Genomic DNA, 12,321 nt, shown 5'->3' with positions numbered 1-12,321 from the left:
ATCCGTGTTTACCGCAACCTCGGATGTTAACGAGCAATTCAATAAAATTATCACAACAGTACTTGAATCTCGAATTTATATACAAGATTTATTCAGACGCAAAAATGTTCGATCGCTTGTATTTCGACAAAGAAATTATTTTCGCTGCCGACTAGCTATTTATGTCCTACAGAAAATCGTCCAAAAATTTCATATCATCACGAATATTCGTAAAAGCAAAAGAAAACTAGTAAGCAGCTTAGGAGACGTACTAAGCTCAGTTGAGACTACAACTACGCTTACTTAGCTATGCGTGATTTATTATAGTACTAGCTATACGTTCGATCGAACGTTTAATTCGACGGCTAAAACGAAAATAACACTCACAGCACAACCGAAAATAGAAATTTCATTACTGTATAAGTGTGAATTTTCGTGGTATTAGACATAAAATTTATATGTAACAATCATCTCGAAAATACAAGCTTTAACGATCAAATCTTTGAGCGTATGTAATCGCAAAAATCATGCGCAGATAATTTTAAGTTGCTAAACACTAAATTTAAATATTTACGATCTCAAATTACGGACGGTCGTGTGCGATCCTCAATTAACCGTATACGCTCAAAAAAAAGCACAGTTCAATTCTTATGAAAACGGACATATACATCAAGTTTTCTGCGGTCCGTCTCATTCGCACACATACCACTACGATTCACGAGTCTTATATAGTTGCTTGCCGCGCGCGGATGTAAACAATACGGCGCGATCGGCCGTCTTCGCTCTATACATAAGTATACAGCTCGGCCGTTTGGCTTTTCGCTGCTCTGCGTGATAAACTCACGTGAGTATTTGAATTTTCGCCGCACGGATTTATTTTACAATTCGTAATTTGTATAATTCGCGTACTTTTTACTTCAATTGCCACTGTAGTTGGGCGCCATTTATAACACTCGGTTAATACTTTCCTGCTGTGTTATAACCAGGGCCAGAAGGGCCCTGTTTATTGTAAATTAACGTCGGGCGTGCAGAAGGCACGGCTCGGCCGACTCAGATCATGCACGTGTTTTTACACGAGCCCGTGGAGGCGGCGTAGGTTGGGTCGTAGAAAATCACACACGAGAAGTTTAGATAAGGAAATGTATATTCAATTGTAACTATACCCGGAGGTGCAAACGCCGCACACTTCGACGAACGATAAAGGGAGACGAGAGATATTACCCTGTCGGCGTGAGAGAGTGAGAGTGCAGGTACTTACAACTCAGTAGTGGCAGTAGTACTTGACGCAACGGACGTGGTCCAGTCTCAGAGGTGGAGATGTAACAGTTCGGACGGGCGTCGCAGCAGCTCATCAGTAACGCACGGACGAATATCGTTCGCTCTCGAGATGCTCGCAGGACTCACAACAAATCCGCGTATATAGTAGCGCGAGCTACTCGTGTGGATAGCGCAGTGAGACTAACTCTAGTCGCGATTCTCCCGGCCGTCGGCACATCGTTGTCATATCTCGCCAACGCTGTGCGGCCAGGCGGCAACCGCGCTACCTATGCTCTCCCTCTTTCTGTCTCTATCTTGCCTCGTTTCTCGTTCTCGCTCGTTTCGGCGCTCGTTGGCAGCTTGCCGAAACAATAATCTTATTACAATTAGTACATGATTAGCCGTTAAACATTTGACGTGCACTCGGCCGTCACATATTATAAAAGATAAGTTTTTTGGAGATGTATATATTTATGTGATTGAATTTCAAAAACGTGGTTTACCTCACTGCCATATATTAATAACTTTATCTGAGCAATGTAAACTTGAGAATACACAAAAAATTGATAAGTTTATATCTGCTGAGATACCTGATCCTGATTTCAATCCTGAGTTACATGATATTGTCATGAAAAATATGATACATGGACCATGCGGAGATTGGTGTATGGTTGATAACAAATGTTCGAAAAAATTTCCAAAACAATTTCGGAATGAAACTCTTATTGATGCTAATAGTTATCCAATGTACCGCCGACGAGATACTGGAAGAACATATAAGTGCCCTAATAATTATAAAGTTGATAACCGTTACGTGGTACCATATTGTCCAGTATTGTCTTTAATGTTTAATTGCCATATTAATGTTGAAATATGTTCAAGTATACAATCTATTAAATATTTGCATAAATATATATATACAAGGGACACGATGCTGCTTCTGTAGTTATTACAAATAATACCTCTGACAACGTACTTATTCAACATGATGAAATAAAACAATTTGTGGACACTCGATATGTTGGTCCAGCTGAAGCAGTCTGGAGAATTTTATCCATATTATTGCACGATAAAAATCATGTTATTGTACGATTACCAGTACATCTTCCAGATTTCCACAATTTTACAATTCATACTGGGCATAACGATCATGAAATACAAAATGTCCTTGAACAAATAACCATGTTAATGGATTAGTTTGCCTTTAATTTACGTGATCCAGAAGCTCGGAAACAATTATATGACAATATCCCTATGTATTACGTATTTAAGACTGAAAAAATAGACGGAAAGAAAGAAAGTAAATGGCAAAAAAGAAAAAGGTTCACAAATTGTATTGGTCGTATGTACACAGTGAGTCCAATGCAAGTTGAGTTATTTCACTTAAGAATTTTATTAATGAGAGTCAAAGGAACAACAAGCTTTGAAGATTTAAGAACAGTAAATGGAAAAATTAAAGAAACATTTACAGCTGCTTGCTTGGCATATGTCTTTATTGAAAACAACGAAGAATGGACAAATGCAATGAGAGAAGTCACAGTTTTCATGATGCCAAAACAATTACGAAGTTTATTTGTAAGAATTTTAATGTAATCCGTTAGAACCAAACCAACAATGGGAAGATTTTAAAGATTGTATGTCAGAAGATTTTTCTCGCTGTCATTCTAAAGAAGATGCGTATTTAAAAGCACTTATTGATATTCAATCTATACTTCAATGTGAAGGTAAATCTTTAGCTGATTTTCCGTAACTTTAATATTTGATAGAAAAGATTAGTGACACAGCGGATGAAAAAATTAAACGAGAAGCAAAAAATAATAGCTAACAAAGTTTTGAATGCAGTAATGAACGGAAACTGTGATAATTTAACAGAAAATGATACTTGCTTTTTTATTGATGGACCAGGAGGCTCAGGTAAAACGTTTGTATATGAAACCCTCTGGTATATTCTTAACGGTAATAATAAAAATGTCTGTATGATGGCTTTTACGTGCATTGCAGCTACGTTACTTCCCAAAGGTAAAACCGTGCACAAAATATTTCAATTATCTGTACCATTACTTTCAGACTCATCTTGGAATATTAAATTAGAATCGAAAGAAGCTGCTCATTTAAAATCTACAGATGTTTTTATTTGGGATGAAGCACCTATGGCTCCAAGGTATGCTATTGAATTTATGGACAGATTTACGGGACATTATGAACAATGATAAATTATTTGGTGGAAAAATTATTGTCTTAGGTGGCGACTTCAGACAGTTACTTCCTGTCAAAGTTCATGGAACTCGTAGTGAAATAATTGATTTATCTATCAACCGCAGTTTAAATTGGAATAAATTTGTCAAATTTTCTTTAACACAAAACATGAAAGCCCTTCCTCAAGAAATCCAATTTGCAAAATTTTTACTCGATGTCGGAGATGGAAAATTAAATGATTCTGATGATGTATTAAATATTGATTATTTTCCTTCTAATTGTATTATTCCACCTGAAGTAGACATAGTAGATGATATTTATGGCAATATTTTTGCAAAGAAGGAGTATCGAAAATCTATTAATTATGCAATTTTATCTGCAAGAAATGCTGATGTCAATGAAATAAATGAAAGAGTTGTGAATTTGCTCGATGAGACAACAGAAAATGTTTATACAAGTATAGATAGCACTGAAAATTGTGATAATGCTGGATTTGATAATGCATTATTATCAATTGTAACGAGGAACAACGTCCCTCGCCACGCCGGTAATCGAGGAAGAATAGAGTGTGACGAAATAAGGCGGCATTAGCTCGACGTACAGAGCGCGCGCCTAGAGATCTCGGGAGCGCCGGATCGATTCTCAGTCCCGGCGTCTCCTTTTGTGATTTTCTCCACTCACGTCAAAGTCTCACCCCGTTACAATAAATTCTAAGATTTGTAAGTACACAATATGTATCCACTTAATATGAGATGCACACTTACACCGTTTTTACATTTTTTCTGTCAACAATTTTTTTTTCAGTGATCGATGCTTACATTAAAACGAGCCCTGAAAATATCAAAATAGGGATTTTGAATTCATGATTAGATCTATTACTGATTGTTTCTACAAATTAGAAATTAAATTTACTGCAGATTTCGAAATTCCAAGTTTAAAAAACGGAAATGCTGTACGAGTTATAGGTGTAATGGAACAATATCCGCCAGGACCACCTGCATTGAAAGTTGAATCGATAATCCCATTACCGAACAGAGGAAGAGTTGTTGATATACTTGGTGGATTCCGCAACAGGGAATGATGATTTATTACTCTATAACTAATTTATATTCATGACAATAATTATAAATTTGTACTTTTATAAGAAATGTAATAAAGATACATATTTTCAATTAAACTTTTTACTTAATGTGTCATACTTTTAATTATATTGAAATATTTAAAATTTAACACATGCATTAAAGAACAAAATAGTTTTCATAAATATATTTTACAGTTACATAAGTTTTTAATAACTAACTTTTGAGTTTCTTTTACATTTAAAAATATTTAATTCGTATTTAAAATCAAGATTTTTATTGTTTTATTTACAATCTTCCAAATATTAAATTCAATAAAATCAAATCAAAATGTAATAAGCTTTCAATCATGCAATGAAATTTTTTAACTATTAAACGAATTAGTAAATTCTTATATGACAATGTCACGGACGAGCTCTAGGCTCTCGCGTGGCATCTGCGGTGACGGCCGCTGGCGATGCTTAGAGCGCATCGTCAGCAGGGAACGCCGCTGCCGAGAGTTCACACGCTACAGAGGTGCAGTGTATGCACCTTTGCACGCGCGATCGCTCGCCATCGAGCGGTTGCATCGACGGCGGAGCGGGCAGATCACCGGCGACTACGACCCAGTGCGGAGCTCTCATCCTATGCAGAATAAAGAGCATTACCACCAATTAGTCTTCCTCTTCTCGCCAACCCTCTGCTCTCAGGGAGAGCCACACCATCCATCCGTCACAACTGGCATCCCACAGTGGGGCTCTGCAGCAGCAGAAGTTTTCAAACGTTTTAAGACTTTGAAATCTCAACGTTTTTTTTGTTCTCTCGATGCATAAATTACGTCGTCGAGAAGAGTCAGCGAGAGAGTTGTCATCTTCGCAGTGATACTGTCGAGCGAATTCAGCAGCAGCAACTCAGCCGACAGAAATACAAGAGGGAAGTTCAGAGAGCCGCCTGTCCTGTCGTTTTCAACACTTGTGGTCGCCGAGGCTCAACTACTGTTAGAGCTTAAAAAAAAAAATAAATAAATAAAAAAAAAACAAGTGCCGTCGAGATCTCGCTGCAGTATCCGCCTTATCAACAAAAGAGGAGCAAGCGACGGCACATAAGAAGAATCAGCAAAGCTGATTTCAGCCATCTAAGTCCATCTGGACCACCGAAGCCCGCTTGGGCCAACGAACCAGACAGCAGCCTTCGTCGCAGACCAGCTGCCCTCCAGCCGAGCAGCTTAGCAGCCACCACGCACAGACAGTCGCCGGCGCGGACCAGCCGTCGGCGCGTGCGATTCGTCTCGTTCAGCAGCAGCCAACATGCGCGTCGCAGCTATAAGCATCATTCTCGTCAGCATGTAAGTTTTTCTTGCCAATATTTCCTGAATTTTCGCGCAGCTTGGCTTTTCGGGAGTGCGATATAGTTTCAACTGTGCTCGATTGGCCAATTATTTTTTCTCTCCTCTCGCGTAAAAAGGAAAATATCTCTTTTTAAAATCAGTGCGCGTTTCGGGCAAAATGGCTCCAGCAGGCATAATTGACGCCGCTAAATCAGTGCTCAATCGCGGTGCGCGAAAGAAAGAAAGAGAGAGACGCCGAGAGCGACCCGGAGCAAGTTAGGAAGCAGGAAAAGTATGCCAGCGAAGGGTTTAGAGTCTACGGGAAAATGAGTCCTCGCTTCGGAAAATCGTTCAGAAAAACTCTCAGCCAGACGGCAATAGATACGGACGGTTCCGAGACCGAGCGGCGCGTGAAGCGAATCACGAGTGCTTGGCCGGAGCTCAGGAAGCTTTGCTAAAAGGCAAAGGAGATTTTGCTCGGAGTAATAAAGATAGAGCCCTCGCAGGCAAAAGCCAAAGTTTTATGGCAAAACACCAGAGAACGACAAGTGCACGTCAGCGAGTGCCGAACCCGTTATACGGAGTTCAACAGGCGGCTACCAACGCGTCCGAATGCATACGTAGCCCGCCAGCTATCGCGACCGAGTATTTACGCAGTCCGCCGACGCTCGCGGGGAAAAGGAGACTTGGCGCGCTTAGTCCACGAGTCATTAACAGCCCGCGTGATTGCTTATTTAGCGAACATGTGCCGGCCGCACACCGTTTCAGGGAACCCGGGAAATCGAGTCGCCACGCGAACCGCAGCTTCGGTAAGGAGAGCGACTCCGAATATAGACTCAGGGCCGTTGAAAATCAAGGTCGATTAATCGCCGAGCAGGTTAGGGCCTTGGAAGATGAGCGCGGACTCCGTAGTTCGTCGGACAGTGACCGAAGTAGCGGCAGCCGGCTGAAAATTAGAAAATCGGCAGAGCTGAATTTCGAAAGGGATAGGCCGGAGAAGCGTGTTGTACATGTTGAACAGTACCACGAGAGCGATTCTGAGCGTAAGCGCGGAATTATGCAGGACCGGATGCGAAGGATAGTTGAGCAAGTAATGGCCTCAACAGACGAACTCGGGCTTGGAGGTTCGTCGGACAGTGACCGTAGTGGCCTTGGCTGCGGCAAGACGCATAAATCGAAGGGAACGTCTGACAATGTAACTAGTCGGCGCGGCAAGGAGGGCGCGCTGCGCAAACGATCCCCGGGACGCGCAGTTAAAAAATCAGCTAGTTTTAGGGATTCCAACTCTGACTCGCGCGGGTCTAGACGTAGCGGCAGCGGGTGTAAGCACTCGCACCGAGAGGCATCTCGTCGCAAGAAGTCGGCCGCGAAGCACCCCTGGTCAGACTCCGACTGCGAATCAGAGTCCAGTTCAGAGAGCGGCTGGGACTCTGAGTACTCTAGCGAGTCGGAAAGCGAGCTGAACTCCGAATCCAGCGATAGTGCGGATTCGGCACCATCCGCATCGTCCTGGAAAAAGAAAGAGCGCCGTCACAAGCATAATCGCTGGGATCAACGCGACGGCAACCGCGACGAATCAATTGATCACAAAACTCCCCGTCGCAGGCGTAAAGATAAAGACAGGCGCCGTTCCTCGGACAATGAGTCCGAGCAAGAGCGATCCGATAAGCGTGGACGCAAGGCAAAACATTCACGCCGCAAGCGTTCGGCAAAAAGAGACGGGAGCGAGTTCGACTGCTACAGCCGGGAGTATAAGATGCCGTTCCACCAGGCTGCGGCATTCATCCCATTTTTCGATGGAGACCCCGACAATTTATTTCAATTTTGTAACGCGGTTCGCGAAGTTATGAGGTCCTATGGACCAAAGCAAAAGAAGTATATGCTTCTCCATATCGCCAATAGGCTTAAGGGCAAAGCCACGGAAGGGTACCGTGCTAGAACCGCGAAATACAAGTCGGTTGAGAAGCTCTTGCACGATCTCACGCTGCACTTTGCAAATATAGGATTCACGGACCAAATTAATACCCAGCTTAGACTAGTCAGGCAGGGGTCGAACGAATCGGTAGCCGAGTACGGTATACGGGTAGAAAAGCTCTACAACCGTTTAATGACGATAATTGATTCTGCCCCAGAATTGTCACGAGCTGATAGAAAAGCGAGAAGGCACCGCGCGAAAGAGGACGTGTTAGAGCAGTTCCTATTCGGGTTGCGACGCCGCTAGACCATCAGGTACGCAGTAGAAACCCTAAAAATTTAACCGCGGCAATGACCTCGGCTATCGAGTTTGAGGGGAAGCAGAGCGCTAGATACGCGGGCAGCACGGGTCTTTCTGCCCCGAAACCGGCCGCTCAAGTACGTCGAGTGGTAGCCGATGAGACCGAGCCACTCAGAGAGTCGGTACCGGACCTAGACGCAGGAAAATCGGGCGAAACGCCAGAAAACGCGGAGCAGAGCATGGAGCACTGCCCTTATTGCGATATACCGGGGCATGGCCTGGCAAAATGCCGTATTTTGATTAAACATGCAGCTAGAAAAATAATCGTGCATCCCAGCCGTAATAATAACGGGAAGTCCGGGAGAGCGTCCAATAATAAGGACAATAACCAGGGCAACGCGCAGAATGGCAAAAGCGAGAACTCCAGTAATAACTCAAAAAACGAGAACAATCACAACAAGGGCTACTGCGGAAAAAATATTAACCGTAAATACAACAAGAATAATAATAGCAATCGGAGCGATAGCAATCACGACAGCGATAATCGCGATGAGAACCGCGGCAATAATTCTAACGTTAGCGGGAATTTAAACTAGATACACGCTCGCCGCGCCCCCAAAGCGCCGAGCGTGAAAAATCAGGCATAGAAGCGGCAATCTCAGATAAAAACCCAGCAACAATTAGATTCCTCACAGCGGGTAGGCAACCTCCTATCGTATCGGTCAACTGTCCCCAATTACGTGACAGGTGGGGCAAATTCTACGCTGACTCCGGCGCGGATATTTCGATCGTAAAGATCGGCCACTTGGCCCCCGGTTATCCCATAGATAAGCAGAAAATTATTAGGCTGCAGGGAGTAACCCCCGGAACGTCTTACACTCTCGGACAAGCTGTTATTCAGCTACAAGGCTTGCAATGTGACGTCCAGGTTGTGCCGAATGATTTCCCTATAGAAAATACAGGTATCATCGGCTGGGACGTCATCAACGCGCATAATGGGTGCGTCGACGCGGCCAGCAAAACTCTGAAGCTAGGCGACAGAGTTATGCCGTTTGAGTCCGAGGAGCGTATCGCGATTCACCCCAGGGTAAAAATGGTAATCAGCGCACGCGTCAGCAATGACGACGTAGAAGCGGGATGGGTACCTATGACCGATTTACACCAGAATTTATTATTCGGAAATTTTCTTGCCGAAACTAGGAACGGTCGGATTTACGCTGAATGTATAAACATCAGCGAGGAAGAGGTAGTTATTCCTACTCCGACGGTCGAGCTGGTTGAATGCGAGACCGTCATAGAGAACCCGCTGTATCAAGCCGCTGGGGACGGCTCTGCTGAGAAGATTGCCGACTTCACAGCCTCGCTCCGCCGCATGTTCGATGCGGACAAAAAACAGGAAAAATACTGAGAAGTGCATACACTAAACGATCGACTGCGTGCCGACGAAAAGGCCAGACGCGAGCGGGTTGATAAAATTTTAGAGCTCGCGGATTTATCTGGTTGCAACGCGGAAGAGATCGGTTATATTCGGGAGATCGTTGATGAGTACGCGGGCGTTTTCGGCCTCGACGGCGAACCATTACCCGCTACGCACCTCTTGAAGCACAAAATTGTGCTGAAGTAAAATAAACCGGTAAAGAATGGTAGGTTTAGATTTCCACCGGCTATTAAGGAGCATATGATCCGAGAGCTCAAGAAACTTCGCGAGCAAAATATAGTCGTCAAATCGAACTCAAATTACTCGTCCTCCTTATGGATCGTGCCGAAAAAACCGGACGCGAACGGGAATAAGAGATATCGTCTAGTAACCGATTTTCGAGGTCTCAACGAGGAGACGGAAGGCAGCTGCCACCCGCTCCCGTTCACTAGTGATATTTTAGAACATTTAGCAGCCGCTAAGTATATAACGGTTATGGATCTCAAGCAGGGATACCATCAGACCGAGATGGACCCGGACTCTGCACATCTGACGGCCTTTTATGCGCCCGATTGTATGCACGGGAACCAGCTCCTGCAATTCAATCGCATGGCCATGGGTCTTAAAGAGGCCACTATCACTTTTACCAGGGCTATGTCCTTGGCGATGGCCGGATTGCAGGTAGAAGAGGTCGAAATTTATTTAGACGATCTGATGGTATTTAGCGAGACATTAGATCAGCATAAAGTGCGTTTGCGCCGCGTTTTAAAAAGGCCGCTCGACGCCAACATGACGGTCGAACCCAAAAAGTGTCAATTCCTAAAGAAGGAGGCACAGGTCCTGGGTCACATCGTCGGGCTACATTAAAACTGATCCGGCCAAAGTTCGCGCTATGGCAGAGTACCGAGATCCTACCGATACGAGAAAGGTTAAACAAGCCCTAGGATTATTTAGTTATTATCGCAGATTTATAAAAAACTTTTCGAAAATCGCGTACCCATTGTTTAGACTACTGCAAAAGGGCGTAGATTTCGTTTGGGGAGTGACGGAGCAGGCCGCGTTTGACGAGCTTAAGCGACTAATGATGAGCGAGCCGGTTCTACGAGCACCCGATCTTTCTCAGCCATTTATTGTAACCACCGATAGTAGCGATTACGCACTTGGCGCGATTTTGAGTCAGAGGAAAATAGGGTCAGACCAGCCGTGCGCGTATGCGTCTCGGTGCCTTAAGGGCAGCGAGTTGAAGTACCCCACTTATGACAAGGAGTTGCTAGCAGTAGTTTTCACGAAGGAGCAGTTTCGCTGCTACATTTACGGTAGAAGATTTACGATCGTGACGGATCACGAGGCGCTGAAACACTTCCACACAACTAAAAAGCCGGACCTCCGCTTCAACCGCCTGAAGGCGGCTTTAATCGGTTATCAATTTGATATTATATACAGACCGCTATCTAGAAATCCGATAATCGCTGACGGCGAGGCGAATCCCGAATTACCGAGAAAAGAAATGCTCGAATTGGCCGACTTGCAAGTGGAAGAAAATCCGGACGAAGAGGCTGGTGCACCGCCTGGAAGAATATTTCGTACGCGCGCAATAAAGCAACGAAAAATTGACGGGGACAGAAAAGTGCGCCGGGCGTCTGATTCGAGTTGCTCTGGCAGCCGCGTCGCGAGGAAAAAGAAGCGCGAAGATAACGCGTTGATTTATAAGGAGGGAGAGTTCCTTGCGATAAGGAACGAGCACAACGACTTCTACTTAGGTCGCGCATTACACAACGTCTTCCACGGGGACGTAAAAGTAAAAATCCAATGGTTCACCGAGGTGCGCTGCTGCAAATTCATTTTTGCCCCCGACTACCGCGACCCGGTGAGATAAGAATGTGTGTTGACCAATGCCCTCGTAAGGAGGCTCAGCAAGGACAGGTACTCGCTGAGTAAAAACGAACGCACGCGTATCGGGGAAATTTTAAAAGCCTCGATCAAATTTACCGCAGCCGCACCCGTCGTGGAAACTGCCGGGCGAATCGAGTCTGATAGTCCAAGGTCAGATTCCGATGAGTCAATGCGCTCCGTTAAATAAATAATTTCGGAGTCATCGGACATAATGTCGGACTTACCCCAACAGGTAAAGTCTTATCTACGTTATATAGAGCCCTCGGGCCGCGAGACGCGTAGTAACAAGCAAAATCAAGTGCCAGCGCCTCAGAAACAAGTCGAGCCCAGCAGCTCGAGCAACGACGAGGAGGACGTTCGTATCTCCCCCTCGGGCGTTGTAGCACAGGAGGTAGAACCGTTGCAAACGTACAGATTTCCCCGGCTAGACGGATCCCAGGCGCCGAACATCGAAAAAGGGCTTCAACCCAGCAAGAGACCGGATAACGCCAACCTCTCGTTAGTTGCCGCGAATTCGTCCCCCCTGCAAGTCCGGTATTCGAGAAAACAGGACAAATAAATAGGAACCATGAATCGCCAAAAAAGGGTCTATTGCCCGACTCACGAGAGCCGGAAACAGTAGTACCTTGGCCATGGTCAGGAGAGAAATTTCAGAAGAAACTTAGAGTCAACGCAAAGGGCGGCGCACGCGACGGAAAGCGCGGCGTACAAATCGATGTTTGGGAATTAAATTCATCGGTTCCACCCGAAAAAAGGTAAATCAAGGTTCGGCGCAGACGGACCACCGCGCAGTATAAGTGGCAAAGACTCGCGAGCGATAAGGGAGACTGCTCGTGCACCGAGCCGCAACTCAAGCAGCGATGACGAGTCGCGGTGTCTGCAGAAAGGGATCGCATCCAACGGAAAAAACAGCTCCGGGAAACGGTTGGGTAACCCGAGTCTAGAAAAAACGGTTGATCCACAGAAGACGACCCCAGGC

General features: G+C 44.9%; 2 protein-coding genes across 4 annotated transcripts in view; both read left to right on the top strand.

The window, feature by feature from the left end:
- The window catches only part of LOC100499205 (aldehyde dehydrogenase family 7-like), a 263,537-nt gene that overhangs the window by 30,377 nt on the left and 220,839 nt on the right, over nt 1–12,321 (top strand).
- Nucleotides 1,677–4,609, top strand: LOC116418276. The gene is made up of 3 exons (XM_031933318.1): nt 1,677–3,397; nt 3,479–4,151; nt 4,237–4,609. The coding sequence occupies exons 1-2, from the start codon at nt 3,361–3,363 to the stop codon at nt 4,021–4,023; spliced, it is 582 nt and encodes a 193-aa protein (XP_031789178.1). The 5' UTR covers nt 1,677–3,360; the 3' UTR covers nt 4,024–4,151; nt 4,237–4,609.

The sequence above is a fragment of the Nasonia vitripennis genome, unplaced genomic scaffold (genome assembly GCF_009193385.2).
Source record: "Nasonia vitripennis strain AsymCx unplaced genomic scaffold, Nvit_psr_1.1 unplaced0148, whole genome shotgun sequence".
Taxonomy (NCBI): Eukaryota; Metazoa; Arthropoda; class Insecta; order Hymenoptera; family Pteromalidae; genus Nasonia; species Nasonia vitripennis.
This window is presented reverse-complemented; position numbering and strand designations above follow the sequence as displayed.

Bases quoted from the DNA above. Each gene is read 5' to 3' on its own strand.
- LOC116418276 (XM_031933318.1), top strand. From the start codon at position 3,361: ATGTTTTTATTTGGGATGAAGCACCTATGGCTCCAAG. The intron at 3,398-3,478 runs GTATGCTATTGA...TTATTGTCTTAG, and splicing joins GAAGCACCTATGGCTCCAAG to GTGGCGACTTCAGACAGTTA.